This window comes from Mustela erminea, chromosome 1, assembly GCF_009829155.1.
Source record: "Mustela erminea isolate mMusErm1 chromosome 1, mMusErm1.Pri, whole genome shotgun sequence".
Classification (NCBI taxonomy): Eukaryota; Metazoa; Chordata; class Mammalia; order Carnivora; family Mustelidae; genus Mustela; species Mustela erminea.
In genome coordinates this window covers 14483404-14511202 of record NC_045614.1, presented here as the reverse complement: position 1 = coordinate 14511202, position 27799 = coordinate 14483404, and the positions used below count along the sequence as shown (strand labels likewise).

The following is a 27799-nucleotide window of genomic DNA, read 5'->3' as shown; positions in this document are numbered from 1 at the left end:
ATGTTGGGAGCTCCCTGCTGGGAGGAGTGGGGGCAGTGCCGTTGGTCACTCCCCTCGTGCCACCTTTCAGAGTTAGTCTGATTAATTAGGGTGTTGGGGTTGTGGGGACCTCTTTGGTTTCCAGAGGAAACAGCTCATAGTTGGAGGAGTGATGAGGGTTCTGAGGGTCTGGGACAGAGGAGTCCTGGGGTCTTGCTCTTCTCCCTCCTGTAGCCCCCACATGGACGTTCCTCAGTACCCCCCTGCACCCCCAGGTGGTGGGGGGGCTCTGCTCGTGGCCTTGAACAGTGGGCAGGCCAGCTGGGTGTGAGGGAAGGAGGCCGCCGGCCTGCTCTTAGCCTCCTCCCTCCCACTGCGTAGGCCACTGTGTTTGTCTGAGAGGCTGGGCCCCTGCCCCTCACTGCCCTGGCCCGGCATCCTCCCCCACCTCCTGCCCTGCTCATCCTCCCCTCCCGCACCACCCCCAACCCCAGCCTGGCTCTCTTTACTTTGTCAGCTTCTCTCAGGCCACGATGAGCCTACTGTCTCAAGGCTGGTGGTGACTCTGCAGGTCACAGGTTATCAGACAAGCTCAGTCGGGGCCTCCTGCAGGCGAGAGCATTGTTCGCTTTCTCTTTTGTTTCTCCTCCAGACTACTCGGGGCCAGATTTTGCAGGAATATCGAAAAATCAAAAAGGTAAGTTTCCACCCCTTGTGGGGGGTGGGGTGGGGTCAGATGAAGATGGCTCAAGGTGAGCCACACTAGGGAAGCGCCTTGGCTAGGTCTCCAGTCCTCAGAGCAGCTCCTGCCTCCCCCTCCCCCACCATTTACTGCTGAGAAGCTCAGCGCATCCCTTCCCTGGCAGCAAAACACCCTCCAGCACTCCCACTCCTCTGTGGGTGCAGCCCCCAGGCTCTTTCCAGCTCCCCCCAAGGACAGGGGAGGAGCTGAAGCTCCCTGCCCCCCTGCAGCAGGAATGCACCTTCAGGGCTCTCTCAGTTCTTGCTCTGAAGGCCGCTAGCTGTGGGTTCGCCATGTGTGTGCCCCTGTGTGCCAGGCCTCCAGTCCAGGAAGGAGGCTTCCTGACAGTCTTGCCTCTGGCCGCCCTCATCCTGGCAGTGACTCTTTCCCAGGATGGGGCTTGGGGAGAGGCACCAGCCCAGGGCTCTGGCCTGAGGTAGAGCAAGGGTCCTTGTCCTTGCATGGTAGGCGCTGGCCTGCAGGCAGGGGGGTGGGAGCCCAGGGCTGCCCGTAGGCTGGCACACGAGGCAGCACTTGGCCCTGCTGCGCCTGGGACGCTGGCTGGTGGGGGATGTGGCTCAAGTCTGCCTCTCTCTTGCAGACCAACACCAACTACAGCCAGGAAAAGCACCGCTGCGAGTACCTGCACAGCAAGCTGGCCCACATCAAGAGGCTCATTGCCGAGTACGACCAGCGGCAGCTGCAGGCCTGGCCCTAGCCTGACGCCAGGGCGCCGGAGGTTCTGCGCGGCCTGCTGGGCCAGCTCCCCTTGTTGGGCTGACCCTTCTGGACAGCGGGGGAGTGGGGGGGCTGGGCGGGGGTGGGGGAGGCTACAGAGCGGAAAAAGAGATTTATTTAAAAAAATAAACACAAGGAAGACATGTTCATCTGAGCCAGCAACGCCGGCTTTCAGGGGAGCCCCCGCAGACTGCTGCCCTCAGCTCACTGAGGAAGGTGGGGTGGCCAGTGTCTCATCCCACGCCCCCAGCCCCCCACATCTCCTGGGGAGCTCCCACCCAGGATGGGCTCTTCAGGAGGCCCACCTCCTCTCCAGCCTGCAGCCCAAGGGGTTTCAGTGTCCCCTCCTGGAAAGACTCCAAGGCCAGCCTGTCTGCCTTTTCTAGTTTTATACAAAGACAGCCACTTTTAGCTACTACTTAGGAGACTCCTGTCTATTTTTGTATGAGAGAGAAAGCATCTTTTCTAAACCTGTGCCTCCCCTCCTTGGATACCAGGGTCCAGATGCCGCCCTGTGTCCTGCCTGCAGTATTACAGATGCCATCGCAAAGTTCAGAGCTGGGGGCCGGGGGCCGGGGAGGGTGGGGCGCAGGGGCTGCTGCCGGCTGGGCTGGCCTCCCAGGCTGTCCTCCTGGGCTGGTGTCTGGCTGTGTTCCTGCCCTGGGCCCTCCTTCCTGCCCTGGCCTCCCCAGCCCTCAGGGCACCCCCAGGCCAGGACAGGGTTTCTGCTGTACCGGGGTGGAGGCCCGCCCAGGGCTATTTCAAGAACTCCAGCTGGCCCGGAGCAGCTGCGGGAGCAGAGCGGCTCTTGGCCCACCGGGCCTGCCCTGCTATTTCAGGCCCTCAGCTGTAGGGGGTCACTGGGGCTTTTCTGGGCTACGAGCTCACACTGCAAGAGCAGTGTCGGATTTTATTATGTTCTCAATTTCCCCCTTTGCTGCTGCTTTTCTTTTCGCGCTGAGACTGTGTGGTCTCCATGCTGTTGACCTCGCTCTGTCCCTCAGTCCGCTTGTGGATCTTGGGGTCATCTTAGCAGAGCCACCGCAGGCTTTGCACTCAGGGAGGAGCTGGGGGTCAGGGGGGTCGGGGGACCCCCCCCATCCCCCCACCGAGAGCGAGCTCAGAAAATGTGCCCTGTCTGCCCACTCTGGGGGCATGGGCTCCATGGACACCATAATTGCTGCTTAGTAGCTGTGCCTAGTCCAGTGTCCCCCAGAGTGTTGGGGGACCATGCACACACATGCACCTGTGTGTGCGCGCGTATGCACGTGTGTGTGTATGTGGGGGGGAACCCTGCCGGGTTGCAGTGGGGCCTGAGGCGTGTGTTCACATTCAGGGCCACAGTCCATGGAGCCACCAGGACTGGGGAGGCAGAGGGAGTGGCTGCAACCTGGAGCCTGGGGCTGGCAAGCTGGGGGGTGCTGGGGATGCGGCCGCCCACAGGAGTGAGGCAGGGAGAGCATGAGTGATCGGCAGGCAGGTCTGTTCTTCTAAGCCACAGGGAGGTCTCCTGCTGGCTTCCCAAAGAGCGGCGCCGAGTGGAGGCTCCCCTGCAGCGTGCCCGGCCCACTGGTGCCTTCCTGGGTGCCCCTGGGATGCCCAGAGCACCAAGGCAACTGATCCTTCATGTTTCAATAAGTGTTTTGTTTTTCATTTTGGATGGAGTGGGAGGGCTGAGCGGACCCCAGGGACCCCCGAGCTCCACATATAGCCGTGTCGCGTGCGCAGACTGTACCCAGCCGGACAGGCAGACTCGGGTGAAGGATTATTTAAGGAGGCTGCAGCCAGAGGGCTGAGCCAGCCCTCTGCCCTGGGAACCAGTTCAAGGGACTCTAAGTTGAATTTCCTTTTTGTTGTTGGCTTTTTGTTGTTTTTTTGTTATTGTTGTTGTTTTTCTCCTTTTAAGGAATTATGAAGCTAAAAAAAGTATTGTGCTTTGGGGGATGATGGACAAAAGTTCTAGCTGATTAAATGTGGTCTAACTTATTGATATTGTGTCCCCCCCCTTTTAATATTGTACTGTGGAGAAAAACTATTTTGAGCCATGGAGTTGGTGTTTACAAGAACTTTTCACTTTTGCCAAAATGTTACGATTGAAAGGCATCTGCGTCTTCAGTTTCCTAATATTTTCTTAAAAGATCTAGTGTCCTTTTTGTACACTAAGCAGGTGAATGCTGATTTTTTCAACCTACAATAAATTTCACTGAACCGAACCCTGCAGCCCCAGGTGCTTGGGTGCATTTGTGTCTGTCCTAACCGGGGCCTCCTGGCCCCCTGTGGGGGTGGGCTGGGGTCGGGAGGAGACGGGGCGCTGGAGCAGCCGTGGTGTTGAGCAGGTATGAGGTGCGGGTTAGGGTGGGAGGCAGGGAGGCGGGCAGGTAGAGACTAGCGGAGACGCATGGGCCCTGCTAATGCGAGGCATGAGGTCAAACGGCCTGGTCATAGGTAGGAAAGGATGAAGACAAGCTATGGGGATAGTGGGGAGCCACGGTAGGTATAGGAGTAGGGCTGTGTCCTCAGGTGGTAGACCAGGTCCAGCAGGGGCCTTCCAAAATGCCACAGCCCCCAGGAGTAGTAGGGACACATGGGGCCAGGGGAGTGCCCTTCCTTGGGGGTAAATGACCTGTGGGTGGGGAAAAGGGCAGTGATGGCGCTGTTTTATTGTTTCTTCCCACCAGGCCGGCTCGCAGGGGCTGCCCCTGTGCCCATGATGGGGATGGGGATGCCAAGGCCCAGTGGGATTCCCCAGGCCCAGAATGCCAGCAGGGATGGCTGTCCTTGTCCCATGCTCCAGGTGAGGAGATGAAGGCAGGGGTCAGGGTCCTGCTTTTGAAGGACAGGGCGGGGGTGGGTGTTTATTTTAGAAAGGAAAAACAGACAAAGAATAATAAGCCTGGGATGAAAGGGGTCCAGGGGTCAGGGGCTCTGGGCCTTAGGCTTTTGGACAGCCCCGCTGGCTCCAGCCTTGGCCTGAGTTCTAAGGTGGCCTGGGAATCCAAGGGGCACAGGAGATAAGATCAGGCGGGCCTGTGGGGCAGGGCGTACCCTGCTCCCTGCGCAGCCCGGCTCTCCGTCCTTTCAGGGGATAACATGTCTATCCCCACAGTCCAGGGGCCAGGGCCAGTGTCTGCTTCTTTGTGCCCTGTCATGCCTTAGCTTTGCTGTGGCCACGTGCTCCCCAGGTCCTTCATCAGACTCCCCTGCAGCCCCTCACGCTGCCCAGAGGCACCATGGCCATCACGCCCTGAGTGCGCCTCAGCTGCAGGAGGTGCCCCCAGCACTCTGATCCCACGGCCCCTTCTATGTGCTAGGCTCTGCATGGGCACTGGTACTTGGTGGAGATAGCCCTCCCCCTGCCTTCAGTAGCCTGTGTTACGGAGGGGACAGGGATTCCCCAGTCCCTCCCAGGGAGCACAGTACCTCTGTGTCACACACCCAGGCAGTCCCTGCAATTGCTGTCCGGTGCCCCAGTGACTGTTCTGTTTTCGCCCTTCTCCCGGCACCTCCCACAGGCTGCCCCGTGAATGCTGGGGCTCCCCAAGCCTGGGTCTTGGGGCCTTTCCAGTCTCTGCACATTCCCAGGTCACCTGGCACTTGGAGGCACAAGTGCCTTCCATACTGCTGGCACCAACTGGATTTCAGTTCTTGGAGCTGGTAGCAGAGCCTGCAGGCTAAGGGCTCAGTCCCATGAGACCGCCCCCCACTCCAGGCACCTGCCACAAGTCTCTGGCCACTGGCTATCAATCAGGTGTTCCCACGGCTCCCTCCTAGGTTTGCTCGAATGGCTTACAGCACTCAGGACAACACTTCAGCCGCCAAACAGGAGGTAGATGCTGAAGGCAGGGTGTGGGGAATGGCACTGGGTGCCCATGCCCTTCTCCAGGTGTGCCCCCCTCCCACATTTCCTGTGTTCGCTCAACCTGTGTGGTTTCGGGGTTTTTATGGAGGTTCCATTACATAGGTGTGATGAAATCACCAGCCTTTGGCTGTTGTACTCCATCTCTAGCCAGAAACTAGGGACAAGACCCAAATACTTATTACACAATATTCCCTGTCCCCAGCCTTGAGGGCCGGCCCTGGTCCCCAGACTGCTGCTCCCCCCATCCCACCTGGCCACCTTTTCACCTGCCCCTGAACCCATTCCCCTCAGGTTTTTGCATGGGCAGTTCTTCATGTATCTTGATAAAAGATGTGTCATGTCTCAAGACCCCTTCCAGCAACCACCTCTCCTAGGCAGCCTGCCCTGCCAGACCAACTTCCAGGTTGCCTCTGGCTTGGGGTGCCCCAGTCTACTTCCGGCTCCCCCACACTGGAGTCCCTTGAGGTTGAAGCTTGGAGCCCCCAACCCCCAAGGCCAGGCCCATGTTTCCTGCGAGTGTTCCCAACTATCCACCTTTTGGGTCAGCTCCAGTGGTGGAAACTTTCCAGCCGGAGGAGGCCGGTTGTTTTGGAAAGTTCCTGGGGGAGCCGCCCCCGCCCTCCCCGCTGGGTTCCCACGCTCCCTTATCACTGGGTGCTAGGGGGGCGCAGTGCTGTGCATGCCTTGCTCCTCCCCAGCTGATCTCCTTGGTCCTGTCCCCTCCTCCCTTCCCCTCCTCTCCTCAGGGAACACTGGCCCCTCCAGCCTGGCTCTGCCAAGCCCTCCTGCTACAGGTAGGGAAACTGAGGCCTCGCAGTGCCCCCTCCAACACACCATGTGAGCCAGGTCGGGAGTGCCTGGTGGGTAGTACGGCTCAGGAAAGGGGAGGCGGAGGCGGCCTGGGCTGGAGGACTAAGCCCCGGCTCAGCCTTTGGCCCTAGCTTCCACAGCAGCATCTCAGACCCAGGTGCCCAGCCCCACCTCCTGCCTGGTGGCTGGGCCTGGCTCGCTCTCTCGCAGCCCTAATGTTCTCTTTTGTAAAATGAGGAAAAGTGGCCGTGCGCCCTAACTGGCTGTGATGCGAAGCGAGTCCACGCGCCCGATGCGGGTGGCCGGGTCTGTAGCCCACGTGGATGTCCCGCCGCACCCGGTGGGGCGGGAACCCAAGGGCAGGGATGGCTCGGGCCTGCGGGGCCTTGAACCCCAGACCTCAGAGTACTAGGCGGGCGCGCCCCTCCTCCCCGCGCGCCCCTCCTCCTTGGCGCGGGTGGGGTGAGGGGCGGGGCGTGGGCGTGGCTGCGGCTCTTTTCTCCGGAGTTCGCGCGCCCCGATCCCTCGCCGACCGCCACTGTCCGAGTTGACTCCGCACCGGTGAGTGCGGCTCCAGGGCGTGGTGCGGGCTCTCTGGGGACCGCGGTGGGCCCGGTCTGCCGGCTCTTGTGTCCCCGCTGACCTTCTGCCCACCCTGCGCCCCTAGCTCTCCGCGATGGAGGCCACAGCCAATTTCGTGGTCGAGAGCCCCGACGTGGTCTACGGCCCCGATACCATCGAGGCTCAGTACGAGTACCGGACAGCGTGTGTCAGCCGCGAGGGCAGCGTCCTCAAGGTAGGCAACGGACCCGGGCTGGAGGGTGGGAGCTGGGGGAACCTGGGAGCCGGGAGAGGACGGGAATTACCCAACGTCGAAGACTCTGCTCGGACAGTGAGGGAGGAAGGGCCTGTGACCGCAGACTCACTGCACTGCCCGCCCCTAGGTATACCCCACGTCCACGCGCTTCACCTTTCGGACCGCTCGACAGGTGCCCCGGCTTGGGGTCATGCTCGTCGGCTGGGGCGGGAACAACGGCTCCACGCTCACCGCCGCGGTGCTGGCCAACCGACTGCGCCTCTCCTGGCCCACGCGCACTGGCCGCAAGGTGGGGGGGTCGGGTGGGGCTCGGCCGGAGTCCCTGCAGGAGGGGGAAGAGCCTTTAGGGCGCGGAGCTCTACGAAGGAGGCGACCCTCCGGGGACAGAGCCTAAAGTGCCCGCGTGCTGTCCTGGGTGTGTGTGTGTGGGGGGGGGTGGTCTCCAAAGGGGGAATGGCTTCTGCCTTGACTCGGAGCACAGAGCTGAGGCGCCCAGAAGAAAGGCGGAGCTTAAGGGTGCTAGGTGGGGCCGTGGGGGCTGGTGGTTCACGCCAGGCCCCACCTCACCCCGCCCTGCCTGCCGCCCCCCAGGAGGCCAACTACTACGGCTCGCTGACGCAGGCGGGCACCGTTAGCCTGGGCTTGGACGCCGAGGGCCAGGAGGTGTTCGTGCCCTTCAGCTCACTGCTGCCCATGGTGGCACCCGACGACCTCGTGTTCGACGGTGGGCGGGGCCCTAGGCAGGGGGTTGGTGTGGGAGGCGGGGTCTGGAGGGGTCCACGTTCTGAGTTGGGCTGAGCTTGGGCGTGTGTCTCCCCCCCCCCCCCCCCCCCCCCCCCCCACCCCAGGCTGGGACATATCATCGCTGAACTTGGCTGAAGCAATGCGGCGCGCGCAGGTACTGGATTGGGGGCTGCAGGAGCAACTGTGGCCGCACCTGGAGGCGCTGCGCCCGCGGCCCTCTGTCTACATCCCCGAGTTCATCGCAGCTAACCAGAGTGTGCGCGCTGACAACCTCATACTGGGCACGCGCGCACAGCAGGTGCGGCCCTGCCCCAAGCCCTGTATCCCTTGCCACTTGCTCTTTCCTTCCGAGCCTGAGTTACCACCCACCACCCCTCCCATTCCATGCCCCTCACCCCTTATTGGCCTTTTGTCTCCTCATTCCCATTCTGAGGTTCCAGACCTCACTTTGTACTTGGGGAACTGAGTAGCCCAGACCTCCCCAGGTCGAGGGTCCTGTATAATCCCTTTCCCTCCCCACCCAGCTGGAGCAGATCCGTAGGGACATCCGTGACTTCCGGTCCAGCGCTGGGCTAGACAAGGTCATCGTGCTGTGGACAGCGAATACTGAGCGCTTCTGCGAAGTGGTCCCGGGCCTCAATGACACCGCTGAGAACCTGCTGCGGACCATCCAGGTGGGTGCACCCAGGGTTGGAGAGAGGGGTCAGGACCCGTCCCAAAGGATCCCTCCCTGCTGATCCCCCGCCTGTGTCCACAGCTGGGCCTGGAGGTGTCGCCCTCCACTCTCTTCGCTGTGGCCAGCATCTTGGAGGGCTGCGCCTTCCTCAATGGGTCCCCACAGAACACACTGGTGCCCGGGGCACTTGAGCTCGCCCGGCAACGACGTGTCTTCGTGGGTGGTGATGACTTCAAGTCAGGCCAGACCAAGGTCAAGTCCGTGCTTGTGGACTTCCTCATTGGCTCTGGCCTCAAGGTGCGTGGGCCTGGGGGGTGCACAGCTCAGGAGTGGGGATGGGGTGGGCTGGACCCCAAGCACCAGGCTTGTGGCCGCGGGGCTTGTGGCCCTGGGGCCTGCAGCTGCTGTGGGGCCCCTTGTTCTCACAGACCATGTCCATCGTGAGCTACAACCACCTGGGCAACAACGATGGGCAGAACCTGTCGGCGCCGCCACAGTTCCGCTCCAAGGAGGTGTCCAAGAGCAGCGTGGTGGACGACATGGTGCAGAGCAACCCAGTGCTCTACAGGCCCGGCGAGGAGCCTGACCACTGCGTGCGTGGGCCATAGGCCTCTGGGGGGCCGGGGGCAGGGGGGAGCCCCTGGTGGAGCAGGGCAGGGCCCCCCGTGACCTCATGCTGCTCCCCAGGTGGTCATCAAGTACGTGCCATACGTTGGCGACAGCAAGCGCGCGCTGGACGAGTACACCTCGGAGCTGATGCTGGGCGGCACTAACACGCTGGTGCTGCACAACACGTGCGAGGTGCGGGGCCCGCCAGGGCGGGAGTGGGGCTGCCCACCGGCCCCACCTGCCTCCTAACCCACCGGCCCCGCAGGACTCCCTCCTGGCTGCGCCCATCATGCTGGACCTGGTGCTGCTGACCGAGCTGTGCCAGCGTGTGAGCTTCTGCACGGACGCCGACCCAGAGCCACAGGGCTTCCACTCAGTGCTGTCGCTGCTCAGCTTCCTGTTCAAGGCGCCGCTGGTGCCTCCGGGCAGCCCGGTGGTGAACGCGCTCTTCCGCCAGCGCAGCTGCATCGAGAATATCCTCAGGTGGGCCCTGGCTTTGAGGTCCCCATCGGAGGCCCGCACATCTGCTGGCTGCCTCGGCACAGGGACTGGAGGGCCTGGAGGCTTTGGGGACCCCGGCCTCGGAGTCCGGCCCCACTCAGTCCTGACTTTTCCCCCAGGGCCTGTGTGGGGCTCCCGCCGCAGAACCACATGCTTCTGGAGCACAAGATGGAGCGCCCCGGGCTCAAGCGAGTGGGGCCTGTGGTAGCCACCTGCCCTGTGCCTTGCAAGAGAGGAGCGGCACCCACTGCCCCCAATGGCTGTACGGGTGATGCCAATGGGCTCTCACAGGCTGACGCACCCCAGATGCCCACCACTTAAGGCCATGGCCATCCTCCCCCAAAACTCTTGCCCCACTGCCCCCTCAGGACCCAACCCTTCCAAGACCCCTGAAGACAATAAAGCCAGTGCCACTCTCAGCCACAGCATCATCTGTGGGTTCTGGGCGCCTGCGACCTAACCCTAGCCACCCCCCCAACTCCAGCCCCATCTCCCATCTTTCTCATGGTAGACTCCTACCTACCCTTCCCAAACTGATGCCCCAGCTCTTGAAACTTACAGAACCCTGAGGCCTCTGCCTAACCCCTGATGGGAGGACGTGGCCACAAGCCACAGCGAAGAAATCTGGAGACCAGATACCAAAAACCAAAACCAAGTTACATTTATTGATGGGGCCCACCCCTGCCGTCCAGGGGAAAGGAGGTCCCCAAGAATCCCCCGGGGACAAAATAGAAATAGTGGAAAGGGCCTATACAGGAAAGAACGTCTCTGAGGTCCTTGCGTTTTGTTTTGTTTTTTTATAAAATGAGAGTCCTTCGTGTGGGGCCTCCAAGCTGTCCAATCCTTCAACTGGATGGAGTACAGTCGCCCGAGGTGTGACCTCAGACCCTCACCCAGCAGACTGCCCCAGGCCCTGGACCTTGGTCCCAGGCAGGGGCACTGGGCAGAAGCCGAGGCCGGCAGTGGGCAAGGGGCTGCTGCCCCATCACACGCTCATGGTCATCCCGGGCGAGTACTGCGGAGAGACGAGGGGGTGGCGCGCGGAGGCGGGCTCAGCTCTGGCCTACGCTGGGACCCGCCCCCCGGGGAGAATGGGGGACGGGGCGGGGCGGAGGGAGGGGAAGAGAGGAGTGGCGATGCGTGGGGAGACTGCCCTGGGGTGCGGGTCCCAGGATGGGGTGGGGACAGGGAGGAGGGCCGGTGAGATTAGGGCGGGAGTGGGGGAGGGAAAGAGAGGGGAGGGGAAGGATGCCGCGGCCGCCCCCCCACCTGGCCCGCCGCGGTCACGGTCTTGCTCTTGCCCCCCGGCCGCCCCGCCGGGGCCTGCCCGCCAGGCCCCTCCGGCCCGACGCCGCCGCGGGGGGGGAGTCGACGCAGTCGCTTACGCTTTCGCTCGGGAACGGGTGCAGGAAGGTCCCGGCGGCCGCCATCTCACCGTCGTCCCGCGGGGTGCCCGGGGCGTTGCTCAGGCCGGCCACGGCGCCGGGGGAGCTCTGGGGGCGGCCGCGGTCAGCGTAGGACTCCCCGCCCCGCGGGCCGGGCCCTGCCCACGGCTCCGCCCAACCCCGACTAGGCCTCCCAGCTCTGACCCAGCCCGCATCCCCGCACCCAGGGAGTCCCAGGTCCCGCACCCACGCAGGACCGCGGCCCCTCACCTTCGGCAACCCGTCCATATCGCCCGAGCCTGTGGACCAACAGACCGCGGACCGTGGCTCAGATGTGCCTGCGACAGGCCAGCACCAATGCCCCGCTCCCCCCAGCCCAGGGTCAACTAACCCCTTCCTGAACTTGCTGCGTGGCCCTACCTCCGTCCCTGGGCCCAGCCCGCTGGGACCCCACTGGGGGTCTCGGATGGAGGGTCGGGACAGGGGTCAGTGATGGCACTCTTGATTTAGTTGCTGGAACTCCCCACACCCCGCACACCTTCCGCCACTTCCCCCCTCGCAGCCCCTGCCAGTGGACTTGGGACGCAACCCGGATGCCAGCAGAGAAACTGGGGGGGTGGGGGGGGCAGGAGCATCCGCCAGGGGGCGCAGAAGGCTCGCAAAGTAGCAGGGGTGGGGAGTGAGGTGTGTGTCTCTACTCAACGCCCACTCACCCAGGGATCCGTTCACGTGGTGAGGTTCCATCGCACTCATGGCCGCCATGGGGCCCTCCGGACCAGGGCCGAGCGGGAACTGCGGGTGGGGGGCAGTGTGGGACTAGGGCCATCAAATCCCCGGCGGGGCCACCGCCTGCCACAACACCCACCCTGGAACCCCCACAACTTACATTAGCCCTGCCGGCGCCCGGCCCAATAGGGTTCATGATAGTGTACATGTTCTCGCTGGAGTTGGTGGAGTCTGGGGGAGATACCGGAGCATAAGGGGAAGGGCTGCAAGGAGTTCTCCGGCCACGCACACCCCTCCCTGTACCCCGCCCAGGCTGCAGCACCTCCAGGGCTGGGCATGATGGGTGTTCCAGGGGGCCCACCTCCTCCTGGGGGTCCCTGCGCAAGGAAGGAGACAGAACATGAGAAAGACCCCCCCCATTTGCCAACCACCACCCCTGCCCCCTGGCTCAAGTGGCCCAGCCACTGCGTCAGTCACTCACCGTGTAGCTGCCGGGGGAGGAGGAGGAATAGGGAATCTGGGGAGAAGGGCAGCCATGAGAAGTTGCCCCGCTGTACCCCGACACTGCTCATCTGCTCATCCACCCACCACCCTCCCGGGGCCGCCAGCCCGCCTCTCACCGAGTTTCCACTGGGGCTGGCCCAGGGGCCTCGCACTCCAGGGCCCCTAGAAGACACAGTGGGTGGATCCCAGGGTGAGGCCAGGTGGTATACAGCCCCCTACTACACATTTCGTGACCTCCCCCACTCTGCCCCACCGTCCCCCAAACACGGCCGCAGAGCAGCCCATGTTGGCTGAGAGTTGGTACCCAGGGATGGATTCCAGTTAGCCTCCGAATCCCATCCTATCACTCACTGGCCTTTGGGCCTCAGTTTACCCCCCAATACAGAGTAAACCACCAGAGCGGTTGTGCAGACTGAGTATGCCCCAGCAGCGTCAGCCCATGAAGCTGGGTGCTGGCCTTACATGTTCATGGTGGGCAGGCCCGGGCCAGCGAGGGAGTTGGGTGGGGGCCGCATGCCACCTCCGTAGTTCTGGGAAGGCAAAAGCATGGTGAATGCAGGCCAAGATGTTGGGGAAAGCCCCGGAAACGCACCCTCTCTCCTGGCCCAGCCCTTACCTGGGGTCCAATGCTGGCCATGCCCCGTGGAGGTGTCACTCTCTGCATAGGGCCCAGGCTAGGATGCCCTGGTGGGGAGGGAGGCAGGAGGAAGGGGGCTCAGGCCAGGAATACTCCCCAGTGTGGACATGCACTGGAGGGGGGTGGTTCTGCACCAGCAGGCAGCAGGGACAAGGAACTTGGAGCAGAGGGTGGCAGCAGCGGGAGCTTCCCTACTCACCCTGAGCACGCGGGGAGGGTTCCATGGTGCCAGGGAGGAGGGGCTGGGAGCCGGGGAGCCCCACAGGAGGCTGCAGAGGGGGTGTGGCAGCACTGAGCATGGGTACCCCCATGCTGGCCCAACTCCTGCCCCCCCTCCCCTCATCCCTCTCTCACCTGACTCGGCATCCGCAGGGTGGGCCGGGGGCCCCCTGGGAACCGCGGTGACATGAAGGGCTGGAAGAGGTGGGCCGGGGATCAGCACCTCCCACCGCCCGCTCACCCCCCAAAGCTACCCCATTCCTGCAGCCGCCCGGGCCCCCAGCCTGGACAGCCCCCCTCCTCCAGGACCAGCCAGCAAAGCACAGCCAGCCAGTGCCCGGTGCGTGAGTGCGGTGGGGCTGGGGGCTCCATCTGCCGGGATGTGCGTGTGCAAAGGGCCAAGGCGTCACAGGTCCTTACCTGAACATGAGGCCCCATCATGGGGGCGTTGGGGTTGTGGGGGGGTTGCTGGGAGCCGGGGGGGCCCTAGGAGGACAGAACCAGGTGGGTTGGGAGGAGCGAGGTCCACCGAAGCTTCACTGTTTTCTGTGGCCCTACTGAGCATGGCCAGGGAGGGTGAGGGGACACCATGGAGGTGGGAGGGTGGGCCAGCCCTGTGCTCCCCCGAGGGGAAGACGGGGTTTGGAGTGAGGGGCCCTAGGGAACAGTCACAGGCAAGACCCATGGCTCAGAGAGCCATGCTCTGAGGCCCTTAGCAACCAGGCCCACACTGGCCAACCTCACAGAGACGCCTCCCTCTCCTGCTTTGGGGCCCAGCCCAAACGGTCCCACCCCTGCCCTTGCCACCAAAGCCACCACACAAATACCCACCTCTTGGAAAGCCCCCGACCCACCTGCAGCCGGCCTGGGCCTCTCCCCTTAAGATCCACCGCCCCCCACCCTCACGGCCCATGCCTTCACCCTCCAACATATGCCCACTCGAGTTGGAGAACAAGGGGCACCGGCCCTGGCTGTACCTGGAAGAAGCCGGGGGCCATGGGGCCTGCTGCCATCGCGTCGTTGGGGGCCATGCTCCCCATCACAGGACTGGGGGCCGCTACAGCACTCTGCAGGGGTGAAGAAGACCAGGAGAACTAGCTCTCGTCACTTCCTGCTGAGTGCCCCCTCCTACCTGCAAACAGCCCACTCTGCAGAACAAGGAGCCTGGGCCGTGGGATCCTCCACCCTGGTGAGGGTGTGAGCACACCTGGAGGCTTCTCTACATGAAGGAGGAGCCGCTGCCCCTGTCCCCAGCCCGGTGTCAGCTGCCCCCACTCAGGGCTGCTCCTTTGTCCTCAAACCTGCTGTGTGGACACAAGCTTTGCCTCTTGGCAGCACCCAAGACACTGGCAGTGGTCGGGGCCCTGCCTGACGCCACCCACAGCCCAGGGAGGAGGCCAGAGACTTGGGGATCCCAGCTCCTAAGGAGTCAGTCCCAAGCCTGAGGATTCTGGGGGTCTGAAGATGCCAACGACCCAGGACCTCCGTGGGCACGTGCCCCCCCCACCTGGCACGGCTCGCTCTTCCCATCGGAATTTCACCTCAGACTAGTGGGCGCGTCATCCCTGACTCTAGCCCCAGCCCCATGTGCCCCAGGTCCTCCTGGCTGGGAAGACGGACTAGCTGGACTCCCAGCTCTGCCCAAGACACCCAAATAAACAGAAATCAACTGGCAGCTTCAAGGTGAACCTCCCTCCCAAAGGGCTCCTCCTGGGAGCTGCGGGGGCAGAGCACCCCCCTTCCAGTCAGGAGGGGGAGGAAGAGCAGGACTAGGGGGCGGGGTGTCCAGGCTCCAGACCTCTCTTCAGTTGGAGGAGGGGAGAAGACCGGGTGCTAGACAGGGGAGTTCCCATGTCAGCCAAGGGTGGAGATGCTGGTGGCAGGCCAGAGCTGGCAGGGGGACAGGCTGACAGGCCACTTCCTCTGGTAGGTTCCAAGTCCCAGGCTTGTCTGCCTTTGGGAACAGAGGAGGGAGGAGGGAAATGGAGGCCTAGTCTACAGGGTAGAGGGAACACATTAAAGGACAGGGAAGGGGGACTCTGCAAGGACTGAGTAAAGACAGTACTTCTGTGGGGGCCCCTCCTCTCTTGCCTGAGGGATCATCTGCACCCCCTCCACCCCCAACGGGATCTGAGAGGGAGGGGATGGTCTGCTTGGGACACAGCTCTTCCCGGGACTGACCCAGCCATCACATGGGGATGCTCAGGAATTTGTAAAACTGCAGCCACTTGGGCTCAGAGAAGTGAAGCATTTTGCCCACAGTCACACAGCATTTCCTGCTCCAAAGAAGCAGGGAGAGGGCCCCTTGGCTGGGTCAGAGCAGGACCCCTGGAGACATACTCCTCCCCTTGGGTATTGCAAGCTGCCCCTTCTCAAAGATCAACCTCCAAAGGTCTCCTACCCAGGTCCCAAGCTGGGGGGGGGGGGGCACGCCTTCCCTGGCCTATGGTGACTGAAAACAATCCTAGGGCCCATCACCAACCTTTTGAAAGCCCAAGAGATCCTAGGAGTGGGGGGATAAAGCTCTCACACTCTCCAAACTGCCAGGTCCCCCCTGCCTCCACCCATTCCCCCCTACGGACATACACAGCCGGACAGCTAGAGCGCCTACTGTATTCTCAAAGGCGCCTGCCTCAGTGGCTGAAGGAGGCACTTCTGAGCCTTCCGTCTGTCAACTCCCCCCAACCTACCCCACAGAGAGGATGGGAGAGCAGTCCCCCCTTTCAAGCCACAGCAGGCGCCAAAGCATTTCCTGGTCAGGAGGGAGGAAGGGGGGCAGCCGCTCTCTGGGCTGCCAACGAGGTGTGGGGGCAGGGAGAAGATGGGGCATCCCACATTCACTGGGGCTCCCCAACTCTAGACCCAGAAAGGTTAATACAGGGCCCACCCTCACTGGCGGGTGGCCTGCGCGAGACCCCCCCCCCACGTCAATCATCCACCCGGAGACGCCCTGGCCCATCCCGCGTTGCTATGACGATGGGTTGGGCGCGCTAGCGTTTCCTGGAGACGCCACAGTCGGCTGCCGGGAGGGGTGAACTGAGCCCCCACTCGGAGGGGGCCCCGACCATGCGTGGGAGGCAAGCACGGTGCTCCCCCCACGTTAGAGCAGAGGCCGGGCAGGATGTACGCCCGCAGCTACAGGGAACCCGTCACCCGGGGCCGGGGCGCTCCCTTCCCCCCCACCACGCCCGCTGTGCCCGCACTATCTCCCCCGACGCACTCCGCTGCCATGGTAACCGTCGCGCTCCCAGAAGCGCGCTCCCGCCGACTGTGCTCTGCCTTCCTGCCCTCCCCAGAGGGGACCTGAGAGGCCGCTGGAGGGGGGGGCAGAGGAGAGGCCGGGGTAGGGGTGGGGAGGGAAGGGGGCACCAGCAGGCTGGAGGGGGCTAGGGCCCGACTGGGAATGAGCGCCCACGCGGAGTCATGCACGCACACAGCTCAGCCACCCCTGGAGCCCCATTCTGGCAGAAGAGGAACCAGGGTGGGGGGCGGGGGCAGGAGGGACGCTTAGGGGCAGTGGAACCCAGTGGGGACCCGGGCTCCCATGCACACTGTACAACAGGTGCGGAGAGGATTCCGGACATGATGGCTACCCCTCGTGGACTGCACCCTGGTTCTAGAAAGGCGGTCGGTCACTTGCGGGGTGGGGGGAGGAAGCGCTTTTTGTGGGGAGGCGGTGCACGACCTTGACCAATTGCAGAGCGATTGGTCGGCGGGACGGGCCACGCCCTGGGAGGCCTGAGAAGGCACAGCAGGGCGGACTGCTCAGGCAGTGAAGCCGGCAGCTGTAGGAGAGTGGGTGCACAAGGCGGGGCGCGGGGGGAGAAGGGAGAACTCGCTTAGAGCTGCACCGCCCCTAGACGCCAGCTGAGCTGCTGCTTCCCCCTTGAGTGGGCCCGGAGGCCCCAAGCCCTTCCTGCCCAGCCGCAGACTTCTCTGGGAAGCCAGGTGGCCAAGCCCCACAGCCAGGACCAAGAGGATAAAGGCAGGGGCAGCCATCTGCTCCCCATGACGACGAGATGCCACAGCCCTTTCATGTTATTCCCCTCCTCTCCAGATAGGCCTTGGACCCGCACTCAACCTGGACGGAAACTGAGGCCAAAAAGGTGGGGTCAACAGCCCCAATCACCAAGCAAAGTCAGGAAGTGTGCCTGTGCTGGGCCTCTACTGCTGGAGGGTGCCCCTGCCCCTTAGCCAAGCCCATCGCCCCAGGGGCTCAAAAAGGCTGGGGTGGGAGGGGCTATGCCATGGTGGGCCCACCCCCCAACACACACACACACCACCACCACCACCACCACCTCCACCACCCCACCCCAGGGCAGATGGGGAGGCAGAGCTCCCCACTCCCGGCTCCCAAGGGATTCAGATGAGGAGGAGGTGAGGTAGGGCTGGGGTCAGGCAGGTGGGGGGTGCTGTGGGGACCCTCAGGAGCTGGGTGCAATGGAAGGAGCCTCCCCCACCCCATGAGTGACTCTAGACTGAGGGCATAGGGAAGCCCCAGAAGTGGACAACATCCCAGATTAAACCCCAACACCAGACCCACCTGCCCACCCCAGCCAGCCTCAGGCCGTGCAGGCCCCCAAGGCCCCAGGCCCTGAAACTGGCCCATGCCCAAGAGCCCTGATCCAGGTCCATGGGGCAGGGACTCACGTAGTCCTGGAAGGCCTTGGCCTCATTCGAGTGCTCACACGCCTCTCTGCGGTCAGGTGCTGCACAGTACAAGTCCCAGAACACGCTGTGGGCGGCAGGGGATGGGGGGGACGATGGTTTCCCTAGGCGTCCCCACCCAGTCCCCCTCCATACCCCCCACCAGCCCCACACGCACCACCACCAGGAATGCAGAAAGCCTGGGGGCTCCCCCAGCGTAATGTTCTTCTCCCATCGGATCTGCAGGGGAAAAGCAAGATGGTGAGGGGGACCTGCTGCCCAGGCCCGCCTGACCTCTTCCAATGTGAGGCAGCCCCAGCCCAGCCTGGTACCTGGGGAATGGGGAACCAGCCACCCCAAGCAAGGGTGCGGGGCAGGGGACAACCGGGTCAGGGGCAGAGAAGTGGGCACAGATCCTCAGATGGCCAGACAGATGCCCTGATCCCAGCCCACGGACCCTGACCCCCCCAGTCCTCAGTCCCCAGAGCCAGCAGAGGAGCAACCCAACCCCACCACTGGAGCCCCAGTGGAAGGGGGTGGAGAGGACGCCAGGGTATGGGTAGCAAGGAAGGATCCTGCCTGGGGGGCTCTGCCTGGCAAGGCTGGCTTACCTCGGAAAGAAAGGTCTGGGCTGACTTCTGGGCACCGACGTGCAGCAGGTACTCGTACACATAGAGCGCCAACCTGCAGGCAGGATGCCGACCAGTTTAGGCTCTCCAGAGGCCTGCAGCTGTCGCCACAAGCCCCTCCCCAAGGGTCCCCGGGAGAGGCCTTGGTGAGCCCTTTCGTGACACCATCCTCAGCCTCACTCACTGCCCCTTACTGGTTCCCCAACTGCCCTCCCGCCATCTCTCAACTGCCCCCCCCCCGCCATCTCTCCCACCCGGACATGACGCCTTCATCAGGTGCTCAGTCCCGCCAGCTCCTACATATTCATCCACACCCAGCCAGCAGGCCCTTCATCTAGGCAGCACTCCTGCAGGCCCCGACCCCTGACTTGCAAGCCACCCCTTACGTTCAGTTCCACATCCCCTCATGGGCCAAGTCCTGGCCCTGTCCTCCCAGTGTTGAGACCCCAGAACAGCCTTCATCCCCCAGGACGACCTGGCCAGGAGAAAGGGCTCCTGAATGTCACACCAGATTAGACCCTGGGTGGGGTCTCCCAGCGGGTACCTGAGGCCATGTGGCCAGGGCCCAACACCTAATTTCCTTCTGGCTTTCTCTGCTAGGGAAAGAAAGGTGCCCTCTAACCTGAGGTCTTCCTCCTCCAGATGCCCCCATAACCCCATTTTCTTTTTCAGGTCAAGAGCCCATCTACCATTGGGGCCATGACCCAGCTCCACCAGCCCCGCAGGAGTAGTATGGACAAGTGAGGGCAGGTGAGGGGCCACAGGGCCGGTGGTGCCACTTGGCTGCTATGGCACTGCCTTGTGGAAACACAGTGCCCAGTACTCCTGGATGGACCAGCCTGGCTGCTACATGCCCCTAGAACACAGCCACCTTCTGACCAGCAGGGTCCTCCACAGGCCACACAGGAATGCTGGGCCGTCTACACCATCTTCCAAGCCTCCACATCCTTGGCCCCGACACCCCTCCCTCATCAGTCCTCCCCACCATCAAGCAGAAAAACTTCCTGCCTCCTGGGGTCACCCACTTCCCAACCATCCACAGTTACTGGCCCTTCCCAGTGCTCCCAGGAACCTACTGTCCATCCAGGCCCCACATAGGCTGAGAGGGTAGGGTCTAGATCCAAGACCGGGGGGGTCCCCAAGGGTTGCCCTGAGCTAGAAGCCCTTCCAGGACGCCTCTCCACTCAGTTGGCCACCCTTCCCTGGCTGAGGGCCCCATCCTAAAATAACCCTGCTTTGACTCATGTTCCTGTTCTCTCCCACCTTCCCAGCCAGGCTTCTTGGTCCTCACATCCCCGCTCCCCATCAGATCACCCCCCACTTCCTCAGCTCCCCTCAGACCTGGAGGAGGCAGCTCTTGCCATTCTGTCCCGGCCCCTGCTCCCTGCTCCCCACCACTGCTTCTGCTCTTACCCTGGATCCTCTTCCTTCCTCCACCCGTTTTCATTCATTCAACACTCGCCCAGCACATTTGTGCAGTATACGTTACAGACACATGAACCCCTGGAGGCTACCTGAGGAGTTCTATGGTAGGCAGGAAGGTAGTGTGTGCTAGGGGAGGACAAGAAGCAGATGTTTGAGGGACTGGGGTGGGTGGACCCAGGGCAAGGTGTGCCCCCCACTCCCATTGCACCAGATGAGTTGTGACAGCCACCGACGGGACAGGGCACCGCGGGGCATAGCTCATGGTGGTCCCGCCCCTCCAAGTGTGGGTTTTCCTCAAGACCGGCTGTTGACTCGGCCACATGATCACACTGCTCTCTCAGCCTCCCTGGCCCCACAGCCTCCAGGTTTAGCTGCCCAACTCACTGCTAGGATTCTCTTCCTTTTCAGAGGCTTCCTGAGCCTTCAAGTGGTCTGCATCTGCTGGCCCAGCGTCCATCAGTGAAGGAACAACGGGCTGAAGCAGAGCCAACCAGCCCAGGCCTGCCCGTCCCCTCCCCCACCCTCCACGCAAGGAGAGAGGCGGAGGAGAGATCCAGCCAGCCCCTCACCCATTCTGGGGGTCACTGCAGGAAGCAGGAAAGTTTGGGGGTGAGATGCCCAGAGATAAGGGAGTCGGATGGGATGGGGGAATCAAGCTAGGAAGGTGTAGGGAGAGGGACAGGGAGACTGCAGTCTTGCCCTTTGGGCATTCTGGCTCAGAAAGCTTCCTGAAAAAGTGACCCTTGGCTCCTACCACATCCACCAAGGACTCAACACCGCCAGCCATCAGGTCCTCCCACATCTCCCTTTTGTCCTCAACTGTTCAGAGGTGGCACGTGACCCAGGATGCAGGACCCCACTCCTGCCTGCTCCCCTTCCCCCTCCACTAGCCCTGCCCCAGCTCAATCCTGGGCCCTAGCTTCTCGCTGGGTAGCATCCTCGCCCGCTTTGATGACATCTTTGTGCAGATGCCCAAACTCGCAGTTCATATGACATCTTCAACATGCTTCAACAGTGGACTATCTTCAACATGCTCCCCACCAGCTTCTTCCTTTCCCACCTCCCCTGTCCCATCTGACTTGGGTAGTCTGGCCTTGACTCATAAAAAGATATACACGGGTACATGACTATCCACCCAGCCATCCCCCTGAGATCACTGCACTTACTGAATGTAGGGGAAAAACTTAAGGAAAACACTCTCTCTTCTGCTTTGGAGCCCTCCTCTTGCCTTCTCTACCACACTGGGTCCAGGCCACTACCACCTCTTGCTTGGATTTCAACAGGGCTCCCCCAGGGGCTACTCTCTCCCCAGCCTCTAGAGTCTCCACATACACATGTACCCTACAGCCCTCCTTCAGTCCTTCCAATGCCCCAGCACATGTACAGTGGCCCCCCCTCCACCCCAGGGCCTTTGCACAGGGAGTTCCCCCACCTGGGGCACTTCCACCTAAAAACCTATGTGGCTCAAATGTCACCTGGCACAGTCTTCCCTGTCACACCTCACCTCCACTTGCCCTATCCACCCTCCAACCTCCTTATTTATCCCCTTCTGACACAGGTCTCCCTGCTCACTGCCCGCAGCTCCTTCTGAAACAGCTTTGGGAGGGCAGGGACTTGGTCTCATTAGCTCACGACTGAACTTACAACTGCACCCGGGGCTTCCTGCGCCCCTAGCTAACCCAGATGAATGAACAAACCAACATGGGGACTCCCTCCTGCGAGAACAGGACTGACACAGGCAGTCAACTGGTAAGCACCAGTAAAAATCAAAATCAGCTTAGTATTTTGATGTTAAGGATTTGGAGTTTTATCCCCAAAGCAAAGAGAAGCCAGAAAATATTTTAAGTTTTGTTGGGTTTCTCTTAAGTGTTCGTACTCTCATTTTTACCAGGATAGAGTCTCAGGGAAGGACTGTGAGCTGTTTTGTTTTGAGGAAAAACTTTTGAAGCCTGGACATTAGACCATGCTGTTTGAGACACACAGGAGCCTCCCACCTGAGGTGTCCTGCCCAGCCCTGATCTCAGTTACGGGGAAGGGCCTGGGCTCTGAATCCAAATCCTGGCATTCCCACCCCTAACCAGGTTGGCAAATGACATGTGGAACAAAGAGCACACTTATGGGAGGGGCTTCTGCTGTAAGAGGACAGGTGGATGGATACGGGGAAGTGTCCCCAGACCCCAAGTGTTCACAGGAAGAAATGCACGAGGGGTTGCTCAGGTGACAGAAGGGGACATTAGAGCCTTGGAGACTACAATGTGGCCCCACCACTGTAATGAGCAAGAACTAAGGCAGGGGCACCTGGATGGCTCAGTGGGTTGACCCTCTGCCTTCTGCTCAGGTCATGATCTCAGGGTCCTGGGATCCAGCCCTCCATAGGGCTCTTGGCTCAGCAGGGGGCCTGCTTTCCCCTTCCCCTCTGCCTGCCTCTCTGCCTGCTTGTGCTCTCTCTGTCAAATAAATACATAAAATCTTTAAAAAAATAAAGAACCATGGCAGGTAACAGAAGTTCTGAGCACTAGTACAGTGTCCTCCTCCTGCTTAAAGCCTCTGGACTTGCTCCTGGGGGCTGGGAGACGCCCTCTACTCAGGGCCTTGTATCCCTTCCCAACAGAGGGACACTCCAGCCCACACATTTCTTTCCCCAAGCCCCTTCACCCTGCTACCCTCAAGGCCAGGCCTTTGGGTGTCTCCTCACCATCTGCCTGGCAGCCCCCATGCTTGCCCCTTCTCCCAGCCAGTGGCCTGGGTGATGTCCCCCACTCACAAATTCGCCCTCTGTCTTCCTCCTCCTGTTCCTTCCTTCTTCTCAAGCCCTTCCTTGGAAGCTTCCCTGTGTCCCCTGGCTCTGCTCAGCCTCCAGGACTCAGTTCAGGGATTCTTTTCTCAAGAACCTTTCACTCATTTGCCCTCCAAACAAGGATGCCCACAGCCACACCTGGAAGCCCGGCAAGAGACAGAGCAAACACAAGGTGATTCCCTCACCTGCTGGGCTACGGAACGAACTACCTGTGGTCAGGTGCCCCTTCTCAAAACCAATCCCGGCAAAAAACACAACACACCAACCACAGTTGTCATTTACAGAACTATTTAAACCTACCTGGCAGGACTTCACATCGGCAGAACCTCTGGGGCCACGGAGGAAAGGATATAAAGGGGACTAAGGGGACTTCCACTAACCCTGTGGCCTTCGTCCTCTTATTTAAAAAGCCTCGAAACCAAGGACCAAATGCAAGTGCTAGTTAGTCCTGGGTGGTAGGTGCCCTCCAGGCTGCCTTGTAGGCTGGGAGTGTTTATTATTGGATTCACCATCCACGCACCCAGCAGGTACTCAGTCCATTTTGGGGACAGGCTGTCCCAGACCTAGTGCTGAGATGAGGAGCAAGAAGTGGGCCCAAGACAGGGACCCGGGAAGGAAGAAGGGCAGGAGGAGGCAGGACTGCCAGCCGGGAGAAAAACAGCACTACAGAGGGGCATCTGGGTGGCTCAGTCGTTAAGCGTCTGTCTAAGCGTCTGCCTTTCGCTCAGATCATGATCCCAGTGTCCTGGGATGGAGCCCCACATCAGGTTCCCTGCTCCTCAGGAAGTCTGCTTCTCTCTCTCCCCCTTCCCTGCTTGTATTTCCTCTCTCACTGTCTCTCTCTCTCTGCCAAATAAATAAATGAAATCTTAAAAAAAACCCCAAAACCAAAAAAAAAAACAACAACCCAGCACCACAGAGCTGAGGACCTGAGCAGTGTAGCCTCCCCACACCCCCATTTCACAGAGGAAGAAACCGAGGCCCAGAGACAGGAAGTGGCTCCGCTGGTGGCTGCCTGTATGGGGTGCCCTCCCTGCAGCCTCTCACCCCTGTCCTTGTGAGAATCCTACAAGGCCGGTTGTCCATATCTCAGAAACGGATGCTCAGAGCAACCAGCCATCCTCTCCAGGGTGCCCTCCCCCCTCCTGCCTTCTGAGATCTCTCCCGCGCCCCAGACCCAGAGACCTCCCTCAGCAGATCGCTTCCTCTCAGGGCTCGGGCACCCCCACGGATGAAATACGGGATGTGACCATCTGGTGTTTTCTAAACTTTCTTTAGCAGCAGAACCCTATCTCCAAACCAAGGCTCCGATGGGACCCTCTCGAAGCAACGGACAAGCACAGGACGGGTCTGGCCACCCAGGGGGGCTGGAAAACAGGCACGACCGGGCCTTTAGCCCCCGCAGGAGGTGTTTTTGCAGCAGATCGTAGAGTCCTCCCACTGTGAGCCGTGTGGCCTCCCCAGGGGACCCACCCAGCCGCCAGCGCGGGGGCCGCCAGCCCGGGGCTGTGGCCGCCAGCCCTCACGCCCTCTCCTCGCGCAAGCTCTTCCCGACGTGCAGGGGTCCCCAACTGGTCAGAACCCCACCCCACCCCACCCCACCCCACCCCACCCCACCCCATCCACGGCCCCAGCAACTTCGCTGGAGACCGGGAGATGCCGCTCCCGGGCGCGACCTCGCGCGCACGCGCGTCCGCAAACTAGCGCACCCAAGACTCGACGGTCGGGAGGTCGCGCGCCCCCTCAAATCCTGCGCCCTCGAGTCTCGCGCGCCCCCGCAATGTCGCGACCCCTCCAGCAGGTCGGGTCTCCGCAGCCCTCGGGATTCACGCGCCCCCTCAGATCTCGCGAACCTCAGGGCTTCCCGCGCCCCTTCAACTCTCACGACCTCTCTGCTCTCGCGCACCCCGCCCCCTCCAAACCTCACAACTCCTGGCGCCCTTCGCGCCCCCCAGAGTCTTACGCGCCCCCTCAAATCTCGCGAACTCTCAAGCACCTCACATGCCTTCGATCCAGCACGCTCCCACATATCTCGCGACCCCTCGAGCCCCTCGAGCCTCACGCGCCCCTCAAATCTCGCGCCCCTTGGGTCTCGCGCGCCCCCGCAAATCTCGCGACCCCTCGAGCTCGCTCGGGCCCCGCACGCCCTGCCCCCGCGCCCACGTGCCCCGCGCGGTGCCCGCCGGCATTGGGGCCCACGGAAGCTGCGCGGCCGCCGAGCCCCGCCCCCGGCTCCCGCGGCCCCTGCCCACCGACTCACTTCTCGCGGGCCTGGCTGTCGGAGGGCACGGCCGAGCCCTTGCCCCCCTTGGCGTACATGCTGCTCGGAGCCGCCGCCGCCACCGCTGCCGCCGCCGGGGCCCACACCTGTCAGGCGGCACCGCGGGCCGCGCTAGCGGTCGCCATAGCTACCCCGCGCCCCGGGCCTCACCGCCCCGAGCCCCGCGCGGGCACCGCGGGCATCGTCCGCGCGGGGGAGCTCCAGACTGCCAAGGCGGCGGCGGCGGCAGCGGCGGCAGCTCCAGCTTCAGCTCCAGCCACGGGTTTTATTTTCTTCCTCTCTTCCCTCAGCGCGGGCTGTTCCGGGAAGCGCGCGCCCCCTCCTCCCGCCGCGCGCGCCCCCGCCTGCCGCCTCCCTGCCGCCCGCGGGCGCCGCTCTTAAAGGGGCGATGGCGGGCGCGCGGATGGGTCCCTCTGTGGGGACCGTGGGCCGGGCGCGCACGCGCAGTGCCCGCCGCGGGAGGCGGGGCGGGTACACACACGCAGGCACGGGTGGGGACGGCCACCTGGGGACACGCAGCAGGATACAGTCGATCACGGCTACACGCACACTCCCTCACATAGGACCAGTCCCCCAAATTGTACGCCCAGGAACACAGCCACACACAGTTGCAGCTACACTCTCGGACACACATAGATAGATCCACACAGCTCCTGGAACAACCGGTGAGAGTTCCATAAAGCAATAGGCAATCACGGGGGTACCCCCACGCAGCTTGAGAGGGAACGCCACACACACAGCTCACCCAGGGAAACGTTGTCATATACACAGAGGTATGTATATACAGTGGCTATCAGAACAGCAAAACACACAGATCACCACTCACATAGACACACAACCAGAGAGACACACTGAAACTCAGCTATGCTGCAGCTTCGGACAAGCTGTGGAAAGAGTCCATTCAGCTACTTACGATCACCCTGGGCCACATGGTCACCCTGGGGAACACAGTCACAGCCTACCCAGGGCTCCACGCACAGACCTGGGGTCTCCCAGTGCCATAGATGAGTCAGTGTCACACAGTCACATAGCTTGTGGACACTCACACACATGCAACACAAAGACAACCACACGGGGGATACCTGGGTCACATCCTGGGAGCCACCCTGCCCCGCCCCACAGTCACACCCTCTGTCAATAGTAGCCCCTGGGTGATTGTCAACTGGGTCATTTCTTGCTGCCGTTTCTCAACTTTTGTGTTGGCTCCTGTAAATGGGGCCCATCCCACCTTTAATTGCCCCTCTGCAGGAGTCAGGAATCCATTCCCCCTCCCGGGGCCCTTCTCCCTCCAGAGGGTGTGAGATTGGGGAGGGGGGGAAGGGGGGGGAGACAGACGCAGAGATAAGGGCCCCAGGGCAAGGGTGCTTGGAAGGGGTGGCTACCTCTGCCCCAGACCTGCCTGGAACGAGGATGGGGGAGGCAGACCAGTTGTGATTCCAAGTCTGGATGTTTCTGTGAATACTTGACATGGGTGTTCGTTTTTCCTGTGCCAGACTGCGAGTGTGTGTTTGTGTCCGTGTGTGAGCACGTGGTTCCTGTGTGAGTGCACGTGTGCCTCGTTATGCCTGAGGGTTGGCAGGTACCCAGTGAAAGGTTGCTGTCTGGTCTACTGGCCCTGGCTCTGTGGCCAGTGATCGTGTGTCCTTGGTGCTTGTGGGGCCCCGAGTGACGCCGCCAGCTTGCGTTCACAAGTGTGTGTGCATTGCGTGCGTGTGTCTGTGCTTCCGCGCGTGGGTTGATTGCTAGCTCTAGGTGGTTGGTGGTTGTGAGCTAAGGTTTCCTGCGTGGTGCGTGCGTGTGTGTGTGTGTGTGTGTGTCTTGGGAGTACCCCCCGCCCATTGCGAGCTGACCCCGTTATACCTCCCTTTCAGAGGCCGCACCCCCCAGTGGGGATCCCCAACCGTCAGGCCTTTTGGCGGCCGGGACGTCGGGAGACGCTGGGGTTCCAGACAGACGGAGAGGAAGGGAAGGGCCAGGCTGGCCCCAGCCCCGCCTCCATCCCGAGGGGCCTCGGCCGGGGTTGGAAGGGGACGCCAGCCCTTCCCACTTCCTGTCCAGCCGGTCGTCCCCTCCCCCAGCTTCCTCTCCCGCAGCACCCCCGCCCCCCACCCCAGAGCCCGGGCCGGCTTAGAGGAGGGGCCTGTGCTGCGAAGTCGTGGGGGTGCGGCCGCCAAGCTTCTGTAGGGCCTCCAGCTGGGAGCGTCAGCGCCCCAGACGCCACGGGTGGACATGGGCGTTAAGGGGACCCTCATCGGAATACCCGCTCCCAGTACCACTCTCCAGCGCCTACTTTCAACGAGACGCAGAGACAGGGTGCCTCACCCAAGTCACACACTGAATTGGTGACAATTGTGACACCCAGGCCCTGCGGACGCTCCTCCTACCACCCCCTATTTATCTCCCAAAGCTCCGTGGCTCCCCAGGATTCTGTGTCCAGCGTGGGTCCCTCGCCCTCTCTGAGCCACGGTTCCTTGAGTCGTTGAATCCAACCTCCCACAAACATTTATTGAGCGTCTATTGTATGCAGGGCTCTGGGGACCCAGGCAGGACGCGTTGCTACTGTTTGTGGAGCAGAGAATCTGACGGAGAAGGCTGACCGTCAAAAGCTGGCGAGTCAGTAGGATAATTTCAGGGAGTACCGCATGCTAGGCAGAGGGAGGGGTTCCCGGTGGAGAGGACCAAGCAACGGGCGAGTGGGCCCGGATCCCGGAGCAGGGTGGAGGAGAGGGGAGAGAAAGAGGGAGACGGAGGCGCGAGCTGCGAAGGGGGAGGCGCGGCCGGTTGGAGAGACAGGCGCGGTTCTCATGGCAACGGGGACGGTTCTCCAAACAGTCTCGGTGCCGGCGGAAAAGTCCGAGAAGAGCGAGCTCGGGGCCCCACGCGGCGTCAGGGAAGCTGAGCCGCAAGCACACCCAAACAGGGCGCACGCCCAGCAAAAGCCGAACCCACAGAAGAGGCCCCCCCGCCCCCGCCCCCATGCGAGGGAGGAGCATGGGAGGGGAGGAAAGTTTTGTTTTGTTTAGTAAGGGGAGGGGTGGATCTGAAAGATCTCAAAGCAAAATGTTCAGACTGCA

The 27799-nt window shown here is 62.1% G+C and overlaps 3 protein-coding genes and 1 long non-coding RNA gene across 11 annotated transcripts in view; 2 read left to right on the top strand and 2 right to left on the bottom strand.

Annotated features, from left to right (window-relative positions):
• The window catches only part of ELL (elongation factor for RNA polymerase II), a 73973-nt gene extending 70301 nt beyond the window's left edge, over positions 1-3672 (top strand). The window contains exons 11-12 of the mRNA XM_032316175.1: positions 632-676; positions 1323-3672. Coding sequence (XP_032172066.1) covers positions 632-676; positions 1323-1439 — 162 coding nt within the window. The 3' untranslated portion in view covers positions 1440-3672. The remainder of the gene's footprint in view (positions 1-631; positions 677-1322) is intronic.
• An 88-nt stretch (positions 3673-3760) lies between these two features.
• Positions 3761-9894, top strand: ISYNA1 (inositol-3-phosphate synthase 1). Of its 4 annotated transcripts, XM_032316152.1 has the most exons (12): positions 3761-4253; positions 6065-6112; positions 6796-6924; positions 7073-7234; positions 7537-7669; positions 7794-7987; positions 8214-8363; positions 8447-8662; positions 8794-8958; positions 9053-9166; positions 9240-9457; positions 9595-9894. In XM_032316152.1, exons 1-12 carry the CDS (start codon positions 4044-4046, stop codon positions 9794-9796), a joined length of 1941 nt encoding a protein of 646 aa, XP_032172043.1. In that variant the 5' UTR covers positions 3761-4043; the 3' UTR covers positions 9797-9894. The 4 variants fall into 4 exon arrangements, with proteins under 4 accessions (XP_032172043.1, XP_032172034.1, XP_032172049.1 ...); XM_032316143.1 differs by having other exon boundaries at positions 3761-6112; XM_032316158.1 differs by lacking the exons at positions 3761-4253; positions 6065-6112 and adding an exon at positions 6581-6689.
• Positions 9895-10111: 217 nt separating this feature from the next.
• Positions 10112-25152, bottom strand: SSBP4 (single stranded DNA binding protein 4). Of its 5 annotated transcripts, none has more exons than XM_032316194.1 (18): positions 24876-25152; positions 18205-18277; positions 17772-17833; positions 17597-17681; positions 13924-14013; positions 13367-13432; positions 13082-13141; positions 12927-12996; positions 12707-12774; positions 12553-12620; positions 12207-12252; positions 12068-12103; positions 11909-11963; positions 11747-11817; positions 11574-11652; positions 11131-11159; positions 10745-10968; positions 10112-10490 (listed from the first exon to the last, which is right to left on the bottom strand). In XM_032316194.1, exons 1-17 carry the CDS (start codon positions 24905-24907, stop codon positions 10759-10761), a joined length of 1200 nt encoding a protein of 399 aa, XP_032172085.1. In that variant the 5' UTR covers positions 24908-25152; the 3' UTR covers positions 10112-10490; positions 10745-10758. The 5 variants fall into 5 exon arrangements, with proteins under 5 accessions (XP_032172085.1, XP_032172076.1, XP_032172097.1 ...); XM_032316185.1 differs by lacking the exon at positions 24876-25152 and adding an exon at positions 24705-24865; XM_032316206.1 differs by lacking the exon at positions 24876-25152 and adding an exon at positions 24705-24863 and having other exon boundaries at positions 10861-10968.
• Positions 20177-23183, bottom strand: LOC116575093. Its single transcript, XR_004279613.1, has 2 exons — positions 22745-23183; positions 20177-20740 (listed from the first exon to the last, which is right to left on the bottom strand). It is a non-coding gene; the product is annotated as an uncharacterized LOC116575093 (long non-coding RNA).
• Positions 25153-27799: the final 2647 nt, after the last annotated feature.

Bases quoted from the DNA above. Each gene is read 5' to 3' on its own strand.
- SSBP4 (XM_032316185.1), bottom strand. From the start codon at position 24,763: ATGTACGCCAAGGGGGGCAAGGGCTCGGCCGTGCCCTCCGACAGCCAG. The intron at 11,818-11,908 runs GTGCTGCAGCCT...TATCTCCCCCAG, and splicing joins CATCATGCCCAGCCCTGGAG to ACTCCACCAACTCCAGCGAG. The intron at 11,653-11,746 runs GTAAGTTGTGGG...CCCCACCCGCAG, and splicing joins CGGGCGCCGGCAGGGCTAAT to TTCCCGCTCGGCCCTGGTCC.
- ISYNA1 (XM_032316143.1), top strand. From the start codon at position 5,822: ATGTTTCCTGCGAGTGTTCCCAACTATCCACCTTTTGGGTCAGCTCCA. The intron at 8,364-8,446 runs GTGGGTGCACCC...CTGTGTCCACAG, and splicing joins ACCTGCTGCGGACCATCCAG to CTGGGCCTGGAGGTGTCGCC. The intron at 8,663-8,793 runs GTGCGTGGGCCT...TTGTTCTCACAG, and splicing joins TCATTGGCTCTGGCCTCAAG to ACCATGTCCATCGTGAGCTA.